The sequence below is a fragment of the Periophthalmus magnuspinnatus genome, chromosome 4 (assembly GCF_009829125.3).
Source record: "Periophthalmus magnuspinnatus isolate fPerMag1 chromosome 4, fPerMag1.2.pri, whole genome shotgun sequence".
Classification (NCBI taxonomy): Eukaryota; Metazoa; Chordata; class Actinopteri; order Gobiiformes; family Gobiidae; genus Periophthalmus; species Periophthalmus magnuspinnatus.
Window position 1 is genome coordinate 1821447 of NC_047129.1, and position 22035 is coordinate 1843481.

Below are 22035 nucleotides of genomic sequence, written 5' to 3' on the forward strand. Positions count from 1 at the left end.
TTGGTTCAGATGGGGAATGGGATTGTGGGGTTTGTAGAGCTGAAGATTTACCTTCCCTTCACTTTAAATAGCTTTAAAGGCCGAAGAATAAACTTGAATGGGACGGAAAATATACGCGCTGGGTTTTTAATGCGGTCTCGTCAAGCCGTTCACAGTTTGGACAGTCTTTAATCTACTCCATCACCCAAAGGAGGCACCATGGCGGTTTAATCCGAGATGAACTTTATTCTCGAGTGACAAAAGAATAACTTCAATGTGAAGTTTGACCTCTAGTTAAACAAAATTGATAAGGCCGATCCATTCTACTCAGTACAATACACTGGTACATTTATTTCAGTTTAGTGCAGAACAAAATACACTAAATTGCTATTTGCTTATTTTCAAATGCCCATACCAACGCAATCATATTATGTTCTTTATAATCTATATTGCTGTATTTTGTAAACTCAGGGCAATTTACTCAAATAAGAGGGGGGAAAAGACATTTGAAAGGGAAACTAGCAAGACGAGCCATACTTTGTGGTAGAGCTCCCCCTGCTGTTGACAGTTGAGCAATACTCTGACATGTGTTGCATTTGGGTTATATAGACAATTTATTGCTTTCAACTATAGAAATCCGACTTTAATTATAGTCTAGACAACTAATTTTCCGAGGTTATTTCGACAGGTTCTATAGTAAATAATAAAGAAACACAGATACATGGGTCAAGTTTATTCAACCCCATCTTATACTGCTTCATAGGTAGGAATAGTCTGGTTTGAGCTCATAAGGAACTACACATACACGCAGTTACTGTAAATTGTTCATCTATGTATTAAAAAGCACAATTTATGCCTTTATGAAACTCAATATATGTGCGTATTAAAATAATTACCCTACAGTGCAACCAGAAACTATGTAGTAGAGTAGGCTACACACCTGCATCATATTAATAACACTGAAACCATGTAGTCAAATGCCTAGTGTAACAGGATAGGCTTAGTCATACAGTAAATGAATGAGCCTACTTAAGTATAAAGTATTTAACCAGTAGTAATAGAGAAGAACACTATCAAAATGTTTGTTATTTCACAGCAAAACTATAAATATCTGAAAAACTGTCTATTTATTTATTTATTTTAATTATTTATGCCCCTAAATCCCTGTTTATTCACTTATATTCCTGCTAAGTGTCCTAGAAAACTTTGTTACCCCACTTTCAAAAAACATTATAAACCCCTGAACCTTTTGTTTTATTCAGTCCATTTTGACAAAACGACTACATTTATCATTTACTGGACATGTGTGCTAAATGAAGTGCTGTGTTTCTTGTTCTGAATAAAAAATAAGGGGTGAATGTTTTAATATTGGCTGTATACAACTTTGTACGTCAAAAGCTCTCAGACTGATACAACCTAGTCCCTTGTCCTTTAGATGCAATCTAAAAAACATGGAGTCAATTTACTACTTACACACGACTGAGTGAAAGTTTAAAAGTTATACAAGGGTAGTTTTGGGACTGGTTTTGGGGCCGAGGAAAGTGCCGTGTAACCGGACTCTGTAAGGTGACGTTGGAGAGTGTGATTGGTGGGCGGCTCTAGTATATATCCTGCCAGCCCGGCGTCCCACCTTCTCGCCAGTGGAGTTTCTCCTCAGCTTCTGCACCTTCTGGGCAGACGAGAACAAAAAATAAGTAAGTACACCGTTGCTTTCCATTGATCATATTAACACCCCCGTTTGCCTATGGCTTTTACCCGTTGTGTGCTTGCCTGATCTGTACTTGTTGTGACTTCGGATCGCTTACACACTGCTTTGTGGCCCTGATTCCGTGGCATTTTCTCCTGTGCTCAGCTGTGTGCCTACGTGGACTTAGCGAGCTACACAAGTGCAGGACTGTACTGGAAGCTAACATTAGCAGCTAACGTGGCTACAGTTCTTCATGTACTTTAAACAGGCCCTCCGTATCAAATCGGTTATCTTACGTGTAGATGCAGGTATATGATTTACTATATAGTTCATAGTGTCATTTCGCCTCACCGTTTCTCTCGTTGTCATTTGCTGGCTAATTTTCTACTTGAAGTTGTAGGAGGATGAAGGGGAGTGAGCCAGGCTGCGTATTAGCATGTAGCCGCTGAGTAGCTACGTGTCACAGTCACCGCAGCCAAAGTTTTTAGCAACTTTGCTAACTAGCAGGATCTGACATTTACTTTTATTCTCATTGGCTGTTGTGTAGAGGGGTCATATCTTCCTATTTATTGGGAGACGGTCACAGTTTTAGGCTTCTGATCATATGTCTCAACACCATAATAACGCATACTCACCAGTTTCATCAACTTGGCCCAGCGATCACAATTTGTACCAACAGAAATGCATGGATAACTATAAATGTTTTTTGCTATGGCATTGTTATCAATTTAATATTTTGTTCAAGATTTCTGGGGGAGATATTTGTGTTGGAGCCCAATAATCTGAAATACAACTTTTGCTTATATTTATTTTCAAGTCTTATGTTTTGTTAAGACCTGCTTAATAACCTTTTTCGTGTGTGTGTGTGTTTTATTTTTGTATTTAACTTAAGTCATGTTAATACATGGATATCTTTTTAATGGATGCATATGCTGGTTTATAAACTTGTAGGCCTGTAGGGTTGTGTTGTTTTTTCTTACATACATTGCATTGGTGAGGAGGGCAATGCTGTGCAGATATCCATCTAGCAGTTACTGGCTCATGTAGTTAACGTGATAACACGTTAGCTTGCTCAGACACTCTAACCAGCTACTTAACCCCTAATCTGGGATTTGGGTGTAATGTTATTGGCCATAGCCATTTGGGGTTAGTGTGCCATGTTAACTACACAGCAATGTATAATGGTGAGTTACTTGCCTAGCTTTAGAAAAATCCTCCACTTAAGCCAGGAAAATATGTTGTTTAAAGAAGATGATAAACAAAATCCACCAAGTGCAAATTAATTGGCCCCTAAAGTGAATTATTAATTTTAGACATTATTAGAATAAAGTCAGAATATGTAATGTACTTCTGATTGCGGGCATTTTTCCCTCAAGGTGCCAAGGGGCCTCAGGAAATTCTGACGCTAATAATGCTTTTTATTTTCATCAGGCAAAAGCTGGCAGGCTGACGGGCGTTTACACCTTACAGGACGGATTATCTGGTAACTGACCATTTAGCTGGTAAGTTCTACAGCCTCTGCAACCACTTTCTTCCCTTAGTTGTGAGTAAGCAGCAGGACCAACATTTTCAGTTATCAACATAATTATAAAGTTAGTTAGAATTAATGTTTTGTCCTCAACACTGAAACTGTAATTTCAGTTTTTACACCACACCAATACCACAAATTGCTCTTGAATTACATCCATAGTTAAATAGAAAAGTTACATAGTGAACCTTTTGAGGGTATGGCATCAACTTGTCTTCAGAGATGTTAATGTTTTGTCTGGAAGGTCCCACAGTTTTATATTACAATGATTTAATTACAGTGTTTTTGTTTCTTGCAAATACAATGAAAAACAGGCATTCTCGTGGTCAGCATTGAGCCTCTCCACAGATTTTATCTGTAAATTGACCCATTGACATCACCTACGTGTCTCCATGTAAATATACAAGTTTAATGCCATACTGTAGTATATTTTAGGCAAAGCTTTAACCTCTCCATGGAGATGAGCAAGTAGTGGGACCTCCACCAGAAAAGTTAGCGCAAGAGCATGTTTATGTTACTCTAACAACAACCTATGTACATGGAAAGACTAGCAGCTCTGGCAGAAACTTCTTTTAAACAAAATTAACCATTTCATATCTGTTGACTGCTATTTAATCTTAACCTCAAACTACATAAAGCAGCATATTCTGTCCATGGAATGCTTTTTCTCACCACATCCTTGTTTGTTTTCAAGGGGCCCTTGTACTACATGTAAACATATGTTCACACTACTTTCTTGACTAAACAAGACTCCAGGCTCTCACTGTTTTAAGTAGCCTTTTAAATAAATTCTACAGACTGGAAAGGACTAACTCTTATTGCACAGTGCAAGGCAACCTTAACTTTATGGAGCCTGACAAGGAGGCCACAAAAGGGGTTATGAAGTGCGCTAGGGGGGAAATTGCCTGTTGAGCTGCCTACCTCAGCTCCTGTCCTGATACTGTTTTTTTCAGTCACAAAACAAGACAAGATTCTCGTCATATTTTAGGATCAATTTAGTCCTATAACATCTTGACCTTGAACACTTTTGGTAAAATTTTATAATATTTTGAATGCTCAAACTCTGTCAAAATGCACACATTCCTTTGTTCCTATTGGCCTGACATGAGTTTTTCTTTGCCAGCTACCAAGGAGGGCGATCTTCTATTTTTAATATAGTGTTTCAGACGTGATCTAAATATTTTGTGAACTCAGATTTCACAATCTTTGCTTTTTATGGCTATTTTGAATCTAGAAGTTAAATATTTGTAAGAGTATCTTGCTGAATGCCCTATTTAATCCAATTCATTATGGACATTCAGTCGGGTCAGTAGGCAAATCCTCTTAACCATGCAGCCAGATACTCCTTACCTGCCATGTAGTAATTAGAACAGGGATAGTTTAAAAGACACTATGTACTTTTACTCTGGCCCTACCCACACACGTTTTGCTTTACACTCTCTCACTTATTACTGTGTCAGCATAGTAGTGTTGTATTCAGGTAGATAAGCGTGGTAGTCCTTTAACATAAATTACTTATTGTGATAAGTCAGATTAGATGGGCTAATGTTTAAGTCCACTGTTGATAAGTATATTTGGCAACACCTTTTAATGACAATTTGCAGTATATAGGCAAGTATCTATTTTTAACCAGTTTTTAATGAACAACTGTACTGTTCTTTTAAATCTAATAGCATCTTCTAAGTTTAGAAATGGGCAGATCGTCACAAGAAGTTGCAACATTTTTTGTGTCACTGTAACCCGGGAGTTATCCAAATAAAATAAAGAAGGCAAAAAATTGATTTTTAGATGGAAGCTTCCAAAGTTGATGACATGACAGTGAACTATGCCTTGAAGAGAAGGGTCATTCTGTTAAAGTGCAACAGTCAATCCTCCAGGGACGTCTCATTTGACTAATTTGCATGATTGCGTCTCTCATGTGCCTCTTGGTTTCCATCCCAGTTTCAGTCACTGAGAACACACAGATGAGAACATGGAAAAATTCACAATATTATAGACCAGCACAACTTTTGAAACATCTTTCTACTTGCCCAGTTGTACATTTACTTGCCCAGTTGTACATTTTGTTCACCAAAATACACCAGTTCCAAAGAAGAACAACCTGTTTGCACCTTTTTAGTAATTCGATTTTACGTGCCTTACATCTTGTAAATTCATGGTAATGTAAATTAATTCAGAATAGTCAGCATTCAGGTTTGTGTATGGCTTTAGCCTTTTTGAAAGTGTTTTTTTTTTTTTTTTTTTTTTTTTGTCACAGACCTTTTAAATTCGGTTAAATAGTGGCTCTTATATTACCTCTTTGATTATGAATTTATTTGCATTTATTTGCAGTGACACACTCGGACTCTGTGTTAGCGTGGGATTTTGACCATGAGCTCAGTCGCTGTACTTACGCAGGAAAGCTTCAATGAGCACCGCAACGGGCTCATGCCAGAGCAGGTTGGAGGAGGTAAGCTTACTTTTTACTACACAATATTTGTATTTATTTTGAGGAGATTAATGAACACAAGAAGTCAGTATCCAGTACACTTAATGAGCATTTCACATATATTTTTCTTTTTTAAGCTTGAAAAGGAGTGGAAATAAAACTTATATAATGACAATAATTATATAATACAGGGGTGGGATTTAACTTGAGCAGTTTACAAGACAAACCTAAAGATGTATTGAGTAAATGTATTGACTTTTCAGCAGCTGCTGTGGCAGGACCCAGTGCTGGTGGTGAGGAGGAGGACGCTCTCCCTACGTACAAGGACGCCTTTCCTCCTCTCCCAGAGAAGGCGGTGACACCTGAGGCCACCCAGGAAACCACCAATGCCTGGGCCAGCAAGATCCGGCCTCTTAAGTCTTCTATTATCACCCAGGTACTTTTTGTAAAGGCACTAAACTAAGGATGCTTTAGTTTATTACATACAGAGTTGGATTATATTTATTCAGTGGACCTTTCGTTATCACCTATTCATTTGATATCCCGTTGCATACTTTGGGTCCTGACCTGACAGTTTTGAATAATTACATGTCGCCAACAATACCAACCATTTTTGCCTCTATATGAAAAATAATCTGTAATGCTTTTTACAGCAAAGCTAGACTAGTTTTTATTTTAACTAGATAAGGAGACAGGGAGTACAATTCGATCAGTCAGTAACTGACGACCAACAGTAGCCAATAATACGGTTTACAACAAAATGCGTTAGAGCGGATAAAATGACTGCATCTGTTACAGTCACTGTTTCACAATGAGGTCAAATTTCTAAAGCAAAGCAAAATGGATCAAGGAGTCATTCACTCGTTCAAAATCACTAACCCATTTACACACCAGTGAACGCATAGAGCCGGGAGGCAAGGTGGGTAAAGTGTTCTACCCTATGTCACAGTATGGATTGATGATACTTTCTTATTCCCTGGAGGGCATAGGCTAATGATGGTAGAGTGAATCAAGGCGATCAAAAGTGCCAACCTTGGAGTTGAAGAGTAGGAATTCCCTCTGATCTTCTGCTGTCTGTACATACAGTGCTGTGAAAAAGTATTTGTCCCATTCCTGATTTTTTTTTTTCTTTTTTGCATACGTGTCAAACTTAATTGTTTCAGATCAAACAAATTTTAATATTAAACAAAGATAACCCAAGTAAACATAAAATGCACTTTTTCTGTGATGATTTTATCGAAGAGAAAAATACAATCCAAACGTACATGATCCTGCATGAGCCACACCCAGGCCTGATTGCTTCCAGACCTTTCAAATCAAGAGATCACTTAAATAGAGCCTGTCTGACAAGGTGAAGTTGGCCATATTGAACCCAAGACTTCATGCAGCAATCCAAAGAAATTCAGGAGCAGGAAAAGGTTACAAAGCCATTTCTAAATGTTTGGGCCTCCAGTGAACCATGGTGAGAGCCGTTATCCACAAATGGAGAAAGCATGGTACAGTGATGAACCTTTCCAGGAGTGGCCAGTGTACAAAAATGACCCCAAGAGCACAGTGACGAATGATCCAGGAGGTCACAAAGGAACCTAGAGCAACAGCTGATCTGAACAACTGCAGGCCTCATGACTCAACCATAAGAGACTAGGCAAAAATGGCATGGCAGAATTCCAAAGTAAAATCCACTGCTGACAAAAAAAAGAACATAAAGGCTCATCTCACTTTTGCCAAAAAAACCCCTCTTGATGATCTCCAAAGCTTTTGGGAAAATAGTCTGTGGACTGCTGAAACAAAAGTTGAACTTTTTGGAAGGGGTGCATCCCGTTACATCTGGCGTAAAATGAAGAGAGCATTTGATAAAAAGAACATCATGTCAACAGTGAAACGTGGTGGTAGTGTCATAGTTTGGGGCTTTGCTGCTTCTGGACCTGGACGACTTGCTGTGATTGAAGGAACCATGAACTCTGCTCTCTACCAACAAATCCTGAAGGAGAATGTCCGGCCATCAGTTTGTGACCTCAAGCTGAAGCGCACTAGACAATGATCCAAAGCGCACCAGCAAGGGCCAACTACTTTTTACAGCACTGTAAAGGGCGACTTGGCATAAAATTCACATGATCACATGATGATTTGGCTTGTATTTCAGAGCATGTTGAAGTCGTAGATAAGACTTTGCAGTTTATTTGTGACATTGAGATTTTTGAATCAGTTGGGAGTAATCTTGTAGCTCCAGTCTTTTTACCCTTACAATGAATTTTGCATATAAAGTGGTCTTATATTATTTCTTATCCTTAGGTTTTCCATGTGCCACTCGAGGAGCGCAAGTACAAGGACCTCAACCAGTTTGGGGAGGGAGACCAGGCAAAGGTCTGTGTTGACATCATGCACAAGACCGGAGCCCACCTGGAGCTCTCCTTGGCTAAAGACCAGGGCCTCTCCATCATGGTGTCAGGCAAACTGGATGCTGTGATGAAGGCTCGCAAGGAGATCGTGTCCCGACTGCAGACTCAGGTTAGTGCTAAGATCAATTTTTTTTTTTTTTTGTCTTTCATATGTTTTGTCTGAAAGCATCTCGAAGATATGTCAGACCCACGGTTATTTCAATCTGAAATTAAGATTACTGAGGGATTACAGATATAACCCCCCCATAGTAATATAAAGAAAGCAGTATGATTTAATGTTAAATCACATTTTTTAAATTATCATCATGCAATCGGTATTGATTTCAATACTAAGGAATAAACAGAATAACAAAGTTAGAAATTTTAGTATCATGACAACACTAGCAAAGGTAATTTCTTAATTTTTCCTCTGGTAAAATTGTACAATGTTTTTATGGTTTATTTTTGTTCCTGTTGCTTATTGCCATTATGCTGTAACTAAATTCATGGTTGGCCTGAGAGCCTACACTTTACACTTTAAATGGTCATTAACAATGTCAGACACTTATGCTTAAATCTTTAGCCAAATATTTAATAATTTATTTTGGATTGTAATACTAAATTTATGAAATATTTTGCAGGCCTCAGCTACTGTTGCCATTCCCAAGGAGCACCACCGCTTTGTCATCGGTAAAAACGGGGAGAAGCTTCAGGAGCTTGAGCTGAAGACTGCCACCAAAATCCAGATCCCACGACCGGACGACCCCAGCAACCAGATCAAGATCTCCGGAACAAAGGAGGGTTTGGAGAAGGCCAAGCATGAGATCCTGCTGATCTCAGCTGAGCAGGTATCCGAGACCGAAAACCAAACTTGTCATAAAGTTTTCAAGTTAGAGATTTGAGACTTGTCGATTTTTATGGTTATATTATAAATATGTTTTATAAGTTTTGCTTCTATTCAATTATTTAAGGCAATCATTTTGAGTGCTGCAACTCAGTGACGGCTATAAGAACGCTCTTTAACTTGCTTTTAAAATGAATTCATGGAGCTTCTAATTGTATTTAATCTGTCGACTTTCTGGTGAAATCATATCATGGTATACGATTTATATACCATCATATCAGGACATTTCAAAAATGCTGTAAAAAAAAAAAAGTTTAACTCGTGGACTACCTTACCCTACCTTATTGGCAATTTGCATCACATTGGTATAAACAAATTGTATTGTATAGAAGAAATGGATCTTGAATAGGTTGTTTTTTATATTTTTCAGGACAAGCGTGCAGTGGAGAGGGTGAACATTGACAAAGTGTTCCACCCTTTCATCACTGGTGCCTACAACAAACTGGTATCAGAGATGATGCAGGAAACTGGTGCCCGGATCAATGTGCCCCCTCCAAGTGTCAACAAAACAGAGATTGTCATCACCGGGGAGAAGGAGCAGGTGGCCCTTGCTATGGCTATGATCAAGAAGATTTATGAAGACAAGGTATTCCATGTGTTGTTGGGCACCCCTATTCAAATTTTAAGAAAAATGTGGTCTATACCACATGTAAATGATTCACAATATTTTCCTACACTGTGTCAGAATGTTTTTGGGGTTGTTTTTTGGCTAAAAAGTTGGTAGAAATATACAAAGATATGAAATACGAACGACATTACATCAAATTAATTAAATCAAATATTTATTCTTTTTATCACATATTGAAAGCCATTTGTAATGATATTGTATGAACTTTCAATAATGTAGAGTTTTTGATGGCATAATGAAAACAGAAAATCCAATACTGTGCTGTCCCCTACCTTTTCAGTAACCATATATTTGTTTTGCAGAAGAAGAACACCACCACTATTGCTGTGGAGGTGAAGAAATCTCAGCATAAATATGTGATTGGGCCTAAGGGAAACACTCTGCAGGAGATTCTGGATCGAACTGGTGTGTCTGTCGAAATCCCACCGTCCGACAGCAGCTCAGAAACTGTCATCCTTCGTGGGGAGCCTGACCGCCTGGGTCAGGCCCTCACTGAAGTCTATGCCAAGGTAAGACTTTCCATGATGATTACTATATGTACTGTTTAGGTTTGCTCAGACTATGAATTAAATGGAGCCAGATCAGAGTAACACATCTGAACAATGCTGATGACTATGCTTAATATTATTTACACAATGTGCAGTACCAGTAGCTTGGAAAGAGTTAGAAATCCTCAGGTTTATATATATATATATATATATATATATATATATATATATATATATATATATATATATATATATATATATCTTCACTGGTTGCTTTTTTTTTCCTTCCTTTTTTAGGCAAACAGTTACACTGTTTCCTCGGTCTCAGCTCCCTCTTGGCTTCATCGTTTCATCATCGGCAAGAAGGGACAGAACTTGGCTAAGATCACCCAACAAATGCCCAAGGTCTGATTAGCCCTTTTAGTAAATTAAAACAATTTTTATTCTAATAGTTTTGAATTTTGAATTGAATTTTGTGTGTTATAGGTGCACATTGAGTTCACCGAGGGAGAAGAGAAGATCACCCTGGAGGGACCTACCAAAGATGTACAGATGGTGCAAAGCCAAATTGAAGCCATTGTTACAGATTTGGTATGAAACTATTTTGCATATATATTAAATATTAACAGTATATTAAATATTAACCTTATTACCTTCCCTTATCTTTTCTCTAAAGGTAAGCCGCATGGACTATGCAGAGATAAGTGTGGATCCCAAGTTCCATAGACATCTGATTGGAAAAGGAGGAGTTAACAGTGAGGCTAAAGCTACTCTACATTGTGTACACCATAAAAGTAAACATTTTATTTCTGTAACAATATTGCTGCTATTATTTTAGTCAATCGCATCAAAGAAGTGCACAAGGTGACTGTCCGAATCCCTCCTGACAACGAGAAAAGCAACTTGATACGAATTGAAGGAGATCCACAGGGTGTTCAGGAAGCCAAGAAGGAGCTGCTTGAGCTGGCGTCACGCATGGTCAGCACAATGTTATGTTTATTACTTCTGTTTTTAGGGTAAACCTATAATTATTTTGACTTTGGCTTCACTTTGATTTACAGGAGAATGAGCGTACAAAGGACCTGATCATTGAACAGCGTTTTCATAGAGCCATTATTGGCCAAAAAGGGGAGAAGATCAAAGAAGTGCGGGACAAATTTCCTGAGGTGAGTCCATTTTCTAGGTTAGATTTATCATCATATGAAATTTTTAAAAGATCTCTATTTGAATAAATATGGATACATATTGATTTTTGACAGGTCATCATCAACTTTCCCGACCCCGCACAAAAAAGTGACATTGTCCAACTCAGAGGCCCACGAACTGAGGTTGAGAAATGCTCCAAATTTATGCAGAAGATTGTGGCTGAAATGGTAAATGCGATCAATTTTATATAATCAAATTTAAATCTGAAACAGCCTAAACTTTAGAATTTTATGCCAGGTGGAGAACAGCTTCTCTGTCTCAGTCCCAATCTTCAAGCAGTTTCACAGAAATATTATTGGCAAAGGAGGCTCTAATATAAAAAAGGTATGCCATAATGCTGCATTCACTTCTGCTAATTTGATTTTGATTAGATGGTTTCTGATAGTTTGCCTCTTATTCTTTAGATTCGGGAAGAAACAAACACTAAAATTGACCTGCCTGCTGAGAACAGCAACTCAGAAATGATCATTATTACTGGGAAAAAGGCAAACTGTGAAGCTGCACGCAATCGCATCTTGGCTATTCAGAAGGAACTGGTAAGATGCACTGTATAATTATAATTATATTTAATCGCAACATTTGTACATGTACTAAAAATAGATCCATATTTAATTATTCCTTTTTGTTTCCAGGCAAACATCGCAGAGATAGAAGTGTCCATTCCCTCCAAGTTGCATATCTCCCTGATCGGGTCAAAGGGCCGTCTGGTGCGGTCCATCATGGAGGAGTGCGGAGGGGTGCACATCCACTTTCCCACTGAAGGCTCAGGAATCGACAAAGTGACCATCCGAGGACCAGTGGAGGAGGTGGAGAAGGCCAAGCAACAGCTGCTGGCTTTGGCTGAGGAGAAGGTTGTAGTGCAATTTCAACTCCATATACCGTATTTTCCGCACTATAAGGCGCACCTTCAATGAATGGCCTATTTTAAAACAAATGTCATATATAGGGCGCACCGCATTATAAGGCGCATAGAATATAAACTACTGTAGTAGCTGGGGTTGTGTTATATATCCACTAGATGGAGCTGCACTAAAGGGAAAGTTTAACAAAACAGTCAGATAAGTCAGTCAGTCAAACTTTATTAATAGATTAAAAAAAAAAAAAAACGTTCTGAAAACTTTGTTCACTCGCAAAACAAGTTAATGCATTCACAATATAGTAACTCTCGAAATAGTGCAACGCAATAACAATAACTCAACGTTGTTCAAACGTTAATGTCCATATTTACAATATCTCCCAGCCTTGTTTAGTTGTGAGCACGTGAAAGAAACACTAAAGCTCACTTTTTCAGTTCATTCCTCATTCACGAATCCCTCGAATTCTTCCTCTTCAGTGTCTGAGTTGAACAGTTGGTCGAGCTCATTCAAAGTGCCCGATTCTGTCTCGTCAAAATTGCCATTATCCGTGTCGCTGCTGTTGTCTAACAGTTCAGTGACAATTCCTGCCTTCGTGAAAGCTCGGACCACAGTTCAGATATATCAGCCCAGGCATCCGCAATCCATTGGTAGATTGTGGTGTATGTCGCCCGCCGCTGTCTCCCCGTTATCCCTATAGTGTCGGATCCTATCGTCGCAGATAGAGCGCGGTTGCGGGCTTTCCAGCAGCGTAACTCCACAACCAGTTGTGCGCTCATGTAAATTCAAACGGCGTCTCAAAGCGGAGACATGGGGCTATATAAATATTTTACCATCATTGCGGTAATCTGCCTCTGTTGTCCCTCGAAGGTGATGAATGAGAGTGCGGGGCTGCAGGGATTTTCACTCATTTATTCGATGCGTAAAAGAAAAAATACGGATGGATGTGTAAAATAGAAGTAGTTGTGGGAAAAGTCAATTCTGATACTTCGTTTTAACATGATTTTTATGGCTAAAAAAGAATAAAAGTCTAGATCTAGGTGAGCTATACTGGCCCATAGTGTGCTCAGTCCTTAAAGGGTTATTACCGGTATTACTTCAGCGACGCCTCCTGACTACGGGTGTCATAATTGACCAATATTGATCCATATATAAGGCGCATCGGATTATAAGGCGCACTGTGGGTTTTTGAGAAAATTATAGTGCAGAAAATACGGTACTTTTAACTACTGGATTGAGTATAGCTTAGAAGGATAAAACCTGTTGCACTGAAATGAGGACACCAAATCTTTGGTCTTTGTTTATGCCAAAAATTCACCTGTTTAATCTGACATCATTCCCCCTGATTTCCACTGTCGATCTTATTGTTTGTAAAGAATCTAAGTCTCAAATAGCATTATTATTTTTATGAAGGACATGATCATTTAGAATTTTCCTATTCCCTTTTCCACAGCAAACTAAGAGTCACACTGCTGAGCTGCGTGCTAAGCCTGAGTACCACAAGTTCCTCATCGGTAAAGGAGGTGGAAACATTCGTAAGGTTCGTGACAGCACCGGAGCCCGCATCATATTCCCGACAGCGGATGACAAAGACCAGGAGCTCATCACTGTAGTGGGCACTGAGGAGGCTGTGAAGGAGGCCCAGAGGGAGTTGGAGGAGCTCATCAAGAGTCTGGTAAGGAGCAGTGTACTTTGTATCATGTGTGGGTTGAGTGGGAGAAAAGTTAAACTAAGGGATTTTTCTGTTTTATATGCAAAGAAAGTGTTGCATTCCAAGTAGGGCAGCAACAAAAAATTATTTTAGTAGTCAACTAGTCTATTATTTTTTCGACTAGTCAACTTGTTATTTCTATAGTAAATTTAGATTTTCGAAACTCATTTTTAAAAAATGTCAAAATATGGTGACTAAATAGAGAATATTGCAAAAGACATGTATTGGTGATTTAAAAAATAAATTGTTTTGCATTTTGATTTAATAATGCCATTGTCTTTGTTATAAACGCATTACAATTATAAAAATCGGTCATATTTAATTTTTTTTTTTCAACTAGACCCGGTTAGTTTATATGACAAAGTTGACCTTTGTCCCCTTTTAATATTATCATTTTGTTTGCTCACACGCATGTTCATTTTCAATAATTTTCCAATACAAAACTAAATATAACCATCTCAGGTTTGTTCTGTTTAGCTTTTCAGTTAGTTTAATCACCACACACACTTGTTAGTTTAAAAATATTTTATTTGGTTAAATGTAGTTAATTCAGTTATTTTGTCAATTCGGTTTAACACTGCAATCCACTGAACTGAATGTTAGGTGTCAGCCATTTTTATAGAAAATGGGTTTGATCATGGGCTGGACCATGTGGAGGGGAGAACTGGTTTAAGTTTGTTTATTTCTTTGTGTCAATGTCTTCTGTATTTTGTTTCAATGTTTTAAGTGTTTATAGTTTATTTTGTTGAACACTATTTAGTTAAGGGACTTGGGCCCTGAGAGATGGATTTACATATAAGATACAACTAATGTTATACCCACAGCACCTGTGAAGGACATGGTGTATACTGGGAGGAGGTGCTTCCTGTGCAGGAGTGTATTTAAGCAGGGTTAATTCGACCTCCAATAGAAGAAAATCCACATGTACCCTGGCTACACTGATGTCTCTTAATTGTTTAAGTTCTGTTGCTTTGTTATGTTGAGCACAGTTAATATTTTGTAAATATGTATTATTTTTTTGGCCACGGTGTATCACAAGGCTGTTAAATGTGATTTTTCTGAGTCTGCCTCCTACTTTGACCACTTTGGGCCAGCTTCCCCAGTCTATTAATCATTGCACTCCTAATACCAAGAGAAAATATTTTATATAATAATGTAAATATTCTTGGGTTTATAAATGTTTTGCCAGAGTTTTTCATCATGTTTTGTTACAGGATAATGTTGTGGAGGACACCATGAGTGTGGATCCAAAGCACCACCGTTACTTTGTGGCTCGCCGTGGACAGGTCCTCAGGGATCTGGCAGATGAATATGGAGGTGTGATGGTGAGCTTCCCTCGCACTGCGTCTGGGAGTGACAAAGTGTCTCTCAAAGGAGCCAAAGAGTGTGTGGAGGCTGCTAAGAAACGCATGCAGGAGATCGTGGAGGACCTGGTAAGACCTTAAAATTTTAGCTTCTATTTAAAGATGCATGCCTCTTTTGGGTCCTCATAATTGTGCTGATGCTCCTCCTCTCTTGTTGGATATTTTGGGCGGCTTTATTCTAATTTTTTTTCTTTTCTAATTTGCAGGAGGCACAGGTGACTATGGAGTGTGTGATTCCTCAGAAATTCCACCGTTCCATCATGGGCCCCAAAGGCTCTAGGATCCAACAGATCACCAGGGACCACAACGTACAGATCAAGTTCCCAGATCGTGAAGAGGCCCAAGGTGAGAACCTTGCTTTAACATAACAAGATGAGACTTTCTGCTCCCTGTTAATTCAAGAAATAACATAAAATTGTTTTAAATATTAGTGGCCTACAGAATGTCGGGATAAGTAGAATCCACCGTGGCATTCATATCATTTGCTGATCTGAAATTTTACCTGCTCCTCATTGGATTTAAATCTTTATATCTGATAGTTGCTTTTAAAACAAAAAAGTAGTTATTTGTAGCTATTAACTAGCTCAGAAATGTCCGTTTTGATAGTAACTCCTCTTTTATGTTTCTCCTTTCTAGCTGCATCTCCTACAGAAGCACCAGCCCAGGAGAATGGAGAGGCCAACGGGGAGGTGAAGGAGCCAGTGGATCCAAACGCACCCAAAAAGTGTGACGTGATTGTGATCTCTGGGCGAAAGGAGCGATGCGAATCTGCTGTGGAAGCATTGAAGGTCATAATACAAGTTCACATGTTCAACCTTTTCTATTAAGTGTATTTTTTTCCATTTTATTTTTTTTTCATAAACTGAATTTTTGTTTCTTTAGGCCTTGGTTCCCGTCACTATTGAGGTGGAAGTGCCTTTTGAGCTACACCGATACATTATTGGACAGAAAGGAAGCGGAATTCGGAAGATGATGGATGAATTCGAGGTCTGTTGTACAGAGAATGTTGTGACTTGCATGGACAAAAGCTTTTAATATATATATATTTTTTTAACTTAAAATTTAATCTGGCCTCTTTTGTATCTGTCCCTTAGGTGAATATTCAAGTGCCTGCACCTGAGCAACAGTCCGACAAAATTGCCATCACCGGCTTGTCCAGTCATCTTGATCGCGCCAAAGATGGCCTCTTGGAGCGCGTCAAAGAACTGCAAGCGGAGCAGGAGGATCGGGTCAGTGCAGAGTACAGGCTGGGATGTTTGAAAGGCTAAGAAATAAAATCAGAAGATGCCCGTCAACATTAATTTGGAGTTTGGCTATTCCTCAAATTTTGACATTTGTTATTATTATTTGTCATATTTTCAGGCGCTCAGGAGCTTCAAACTGACCATCACTGTGGACCCCAAGTATCACCCTAAGATTATTGGCCGTAAGGGTGCTATCATCACAAGCATCCGCACGGAGCATGATGTCAACATCCAGTTCCCCGAGAAGAATGACGAGAACCAAGTAAAACAGTTTTTCTTGATCTTTGCATTTTTTTAATGAACTGAAAACACCAAATATTTTTAGCTTTGTATACATCCTGCAAAATGGATAAAAATGTTTTAAAAACTGATTATAATACCACATATCCATACATTATTTACATGTAAAAGGAAATGCCTTGGTAAGCTACAAAATATCCAACCAAAGGTATTTTGTAAACTTTCTAAATTTTAAACAAAAAACTGTTTGGTGGTTGCATATTTTATAATGTTTAGCATGACACAAATGATTTTTTTTTTTTTTTTTTGTATATGTTGCGTCTTGGTTATGCCCTACTTTGCAAAATCTGGGGACACAGTGATTAAATCCAAGTATGCATATCCTAGTTTGTATAGATCCAAATGGATCACACATTATCTGTGGAAAGAAGGAATACATGAATAGACTCAAATTGACTCAAATCAATGGCATTAGGAAGATTGTCCTTATGGTTTTGATACGGTAACTAATTAATTATCTTTTGTGCAGGATCAGATCACTATTACAGGGTATGAGCACAAAGCCATAGCTGCACGTGATGCTATTCAGGCCATTGTGGATGAGCTGGAGGAAATGATCTCTGAGGACATAACACTAGACAGCAGGGTTCATGCCCGCATCATCGGAGCCCGTGGCAAAGGCATCCGCAAGATCATGGATGAATTTAAGGTGAGACTCTGGATTGTCACACTGTTTCCTGTTGAATTTGGAAGCCTACATTATATTGCATCTGTGTACTTTTGTGGGGTAGGAAGCTTTGATTTAGAATGCTTTATTTTTAGATGTCAGCATTTCTGGCATATAAGGCATGGGGCACTTGGCTCATATGCAATTACTAAGCAAATTCATGCAGCTAAATAAATTAACAAAGTCAAAACATCTGTTCTGTTCTGTGTGGGCAGCTGGAATCAAAATAAATTTTTATTTTAATAAAGCAAGTTCTAGGGTCTAGTGATTTAAAAAAAAAAAAAAAAAAAAAAAATCAGGTTCAACATTTGTGAATAACATTTTCTATGAAATATCCAAAAGGTAGATTAAGAGGGAAGTCAGCCTCTTGCCCCGCATCTGGGAGTATGACATCATCATATTCCCCTATATGTGTAAAGAACCTATTGGTGGTTTTCAGTTATTGCATGTGAATGCAATCTGAGGGTGCGTCATACAGTAAAATCAAGCTTACTTTGTCAACCCTCAAAAAAGATCTGTTTTATTGTATTCTCACACAAATCCTATCATTCATAAGTTCTTTAAAAAATGTACCAAGTGTCATTCACTTGCTTCTTCAAATAAAATTAAAAAGTAATGGGTTGCTACTAGACATTCTTTGCATTGTATAAGAATCTTTTATTGAAAATGTCCACCAGCTCTTGGAATGTAGGTCTTTCTCAAAAGAATCCTTTTGTGTGACCGCATTAATTCAAGGTTGAATAGGACTGAAAAAAAGAAGCACAAAACCCAGAATCCACTCAAATGTTATATCACTTAAACATGCTTTTATCTGCTGTTTTTAGGTTGACCTCAGGTTTCCTCAGAATGGAGCTGCAGACCCCAACCTTGTGACAGTCACCGGTCGCCCTGAACATGTGGATGAAGCCATCGACCACCTCCTCAACCTTGAAGAGGAATATGTACGTGTCTTTTCCTTTTTAAATATGGACTCATCCGCTACTTGAATATATACAATATTGTTTACTTCCTCCAACCACTGCCTACTGTTGTGTTCTTAGGCAAAGTGAATACAGTGCCTTACTATGATTTTTGTTTGCTAGTGCAGATTAACAGTTATATTCCTCAGGGATCTTATCAAGTGTGGGAATGTGAATAAAAAATATAGTATAAACCTTTTTGAAAGGCGCTATGAACATTCAAGACTTAAATTTTTAAATATCCAGAGATAAATTCTGCATTGTTTAACCTGGTCATATATCAGTAATAAGGTCCTTTTTTAATTGTTCTTTTTAAAATAATTTTAGTTTGAATAGCATATTTACTATAATAATCCAGCAATTGACATTTATTTGTTGTTGTTTTCAGATGGTGGATGTTGTGGAGAATGAAGCTAAGATGGCTTACATGAGGCCCTCTGGAGGTAGTGCTGCTGCCTCAGACGACCAGCGCGGATCATCCAAGGGCTTTGTGGTGAGAGAAGCTCCCTGGGCAGCCGGCAGTGAAAAGGTAAGTCTGTTCCTCCAGTCAAGTCATTTTTATTATGGTTTATTTTAAAGGGAGGATATGTAGTCTATACTCTTACTGGTTTAATGAACAATAATCATAACTGGAACTGGGTTGCCAGTGCCATTTTAAACCTCAATATAGAGACACATGCAAGTTTTTCCTCATTCGCAGTATGTCTCATTCACAAGAGACATACTGCAGATGAGCTCAGAACCTCTTGAATTAATAATTTACTCATCTGAATCCTTACTACCTATACATGCAGCGATTCTGGAATGATTTCCAACTGGTTATATTCCTGGGAACTGGCAACCCAAATGGCAAAAAGGCTCAAACACAAAATAACGTATACAGCATGGCCATCATGACCAATTACAATTATCAGTAAACTCAATGTTTGTGAAATTTGAGAAATATTCTTCATCCCTTCCCCTTTTTAAATCACACTGCTCTCACCTTCCATGTTCCTCTAGGCTCCTGACATGAGCAGCTCTGAGGACTTCCCCAGTTTCGGAGCTCCGGTGGCCACAAAGACCTCCCCATGGGGACCCAAGCGCTTCTAAACATGCTGCTACACATAACGGGCCTGAATCAAACCAGACACAACCCCCCCCTCCCTCCTGTGTCCCCGTCGTGTCCAGGACTGACCGCTGACCCCAAACTTCTTCAGTTACGAAAGTGTTAATCCCATGTCTCTAGCCTGACCTGCACACTCATTGGTCTAAACGTGCTTTCAGACACTATTGTGAGCTTCGTAACTACATTAAATATATGTCTAACAAAGCAACAGCGACCTGCATGGTCTTGAAAGGCTGGCATTTAAATGTTGATTAGAGGTGACATTTCATTGTGGTTTGAACTGTTCCGAAACCAAATTAAATGGTGGCCAGACATCAGTTTCTTTGAGCTACCCTTATCTTAGTTGCCTTCGCAGGGTGGGGTTAAGTGATTGAATAATGGAATAAGGTCCAGCTATTTCAGTCATCTCCCCCCTGCTTTCCTCATGTAGCCGAGTGAGATCTGTGACGTCAGCTCTTAAGCACATAATAGTATTGTCTAAATTTCCATTTGCTCGTAACTGTGCTTTTTACCTTGTGATCCTGCTAAACTAGTGGCACCTTGTAGCCTTATGAATTGGTAAACTCTAGGAGGAGGAAGAACGGCTGTAATCAAACTGCCAGATGCGTGGAGACATGCCAGAACTAAACCTACAACACTAGGCCCAGTGCTCCAGTGCATCAACCTCACACTAACTGTTTAAGGTGATTAATTTTAAAAGTAATGACTGTTTGTGAGCTAATAGCGACCATCATGTGCCAACTTCCTGTCGAATCATGTTCTGTGTAACTCATCGTATGGGTCAGTGTCCAGTCCCTTTGTCTTCCAGTTGCTATGCAGTTTGTTCTGTTGAATAGCAATGGCCCTTTTTTAACAGCCTTAAAACTAGAAAGATACAAACCAAGTCACACTGATGCTGAAATGTGCACCAATGAAGTGGAAAGCAGGTGGTTCCTTAGGGAACTTAGGAAATCTCCGAATCAGTGAATTTCACATTCAGCTTCAATCAGCCTGTAGTTTATATCTTTCTAGTATAGAATGAAAAGATTATGCAAATACCATTGAAGTGAACGGTTGTGGATGACACTGGAAAAGAAATTGTCCAAAAATCAATAAAAATTGAAAATTTTGTCCAGTATTGTTTTGTGTGTTCTGTGCGCTATATATATATATATATATATATATATATATATATATATATTTTTTTTTTTTTTTTTTTTTAATTCAAAATGGATCAGTTGTCAAAAGTATAAAATCAGACTATTAATCAACACTAAAGCCTAATATTGAAATTACTTTGAAAAGTACACTTTAGTATTGGTACTAAAAAAAACAACATACATTTCTACTTAGGGAAAAAATAGTTTGAAAATGATTATGGCATCAAACCTATTGGTATCAAAGTCAAAGAAGTTTAATATATTATGACAATGCCGTCTTTTATAAGCATGAGAAGGTTCATCATTTTCAAATTATTTTATTGAATTGGTCCTGTTACAAAAATATTCCAGGGATTTTTATGTGCAATTTTCATGTAAAAATTTGCGTAAAATTAACCATTTCCATTTACCACAAAATATCCTGCAACTGAATTGTCTTTCAGAGGTGCCAGCAATAACCATAATCACCACAAGAGGGCGCCAAAGTCTAGTTTATCCCTCGCTGTCGCAGTGTTCAGGCAGCACAGAATTCACATCATAAAATTAAACAATTAGGCTGGAGGTGATGTTTTGTGCAGCTCATTCTAAAAGGCTTCTTCTGAATCTGTCCCAGTGGACTTTTAAGAGTTTCAATCAAGATCCACAACATCGAGACAAACTTACAATTATTTAGTTTATTTAATTATTGCGTTTGTTTTTACAATTTGAAGCTGGGGGGCTGCAGATAATAGCCACAAACACTGGTAAACCAATGACCACTATTTACAGATAAGGGTAATGGGATAAACAACAACAATCTGAGAGACACATCCAAGTAGGTGGGCGGTATTGACAATTTTAAATTTTTTTTTTTATCCTTATAACAATATTCAGACGGTATTATGTCAACCAACAGAAGCGTGTCTTAGCCCACTCCAGTGTATTTCAATCTGAAATGACTGTAAACATCAAAACTGCTGAAATATAACCTCACATGCCTATCTATCCTTTTTTTCTTTATATATATATATATAAAATTATTATTTATTTTATATATATATATATAAAATAAATAATAATTTTATATATATATATATATATGTATATATATATATATATATATATATATATATATATATATATATATATATATATATATATATAAAATTATTATTATTATTATTTATTTTATTCCAAAATCAAGCATTGGCCAGTTCAAATAGGCAGAGTGATTTAGGGCCAGATTTATTGTAATAAGTCAGACATAAACAAAATAATTTTTGACTAATTTATAAATCAGCATTTACAGTAAAAAAAAAAAAAAGTTGATACAAATAATGTAAAAAAAACAAACAAAAAACAAATGCAATCCAGATTAATAACACAATTTAATAAGACTGGTTAACAGAAAAATCATATTTTAGAAAGCACATTTCTCTTAACATTCATCAAAACCATACACACAATGCTTTTTACTCCAGATA

General features: G+C 37.8%; 1 protein-coding gene across 2 annotated transcripts; it reads left to right on the plus strand.

Moving 5' to 3' along the window:
• Positions 1 to 1527: 1527 nt before the first annotated feature.
• Positions 1528 to 20550, plus strand: hdlbpa (high density lipoprotein binding protein a). Of its 2 annotated transcripts, none has more exons than XM_033965680.2 (28): positions 1528 to 1673; positions 3098 to 3168; positions 5526 to 5643; positions 5886 to 6058; positions 7915 to 8130; positions 8642 to 8848; positions 9275 to 9490; positions 9835 to 10041; positions 10318 to 10425; positions 10507 to 10611; positions 10697 to 10775; positions 10859 to 10998; positions 11082 to 11186; positions 11280 to 11393; positions 11464 to 11550; positions 11631 to 11762; positions 11859 to 12077; positions 13534 to 13755; positions 15006 to 15224; positions 15362 to 15500; positions 15792 to 15943; positions 16038 to 16142; positions 16250 to 16384; positions 16518 to 16661; positions 17169 to 17348; positions 18191 to 18307; positions 18714 to 18854; positions 19328 to 20550. In XM_033965680.2, the coding sequence occupies exons 3-28, from the start codon at positions 5565 to 5567 to the stop codon at positions 19415 to 19417; spliced, it is 3831 nt and encodes a 1276-aa protein (XP_033821571.1). In that variant the 5' UTR covers positions 1528 to 1673; positions 3098 to 3168; positions 5526 to 5564; the 3' UTR covers positions 19418 to 20550. The 2 variants fall into 2 exon arrangements, with proteins under 2 accessions (XP_033821571.1, XP_033821572.1); XM_033965681.2 differs by having other exon boundaries at positions 5889 to 6058.
• Positions 20551 to 22035: the final 1485 nt, after the last annotated feature.

What these genes read in the sequence shown, in the direction of transcription:
- hdlbpa (XM_033965680.2), top strand. Translation starts at nt 5,565, where the DNA reads ATGAGCTCAGTCGCTGTACTTACGCAGGAAAGCTTCAATGAGCACCGC. An exon ending in GCCAGAGCAGGTTGGAGGAG is followed by an intron (nt 5,644 to 5,885) that starts GTAAGCTTACTT and finishes TTGACTTTTCAG; the next exon opens with CAGCTGCTGTGGCAGGACCC. An exon ending in TTGAGCTGGCGTCACGCATG is followed by an intron (nt 10,999 to 11,081) that starts GTCAGCACAATG and finishes TTTGATTTACAG; the next exon opens with GAGAATGAGCGTACAAAGGA.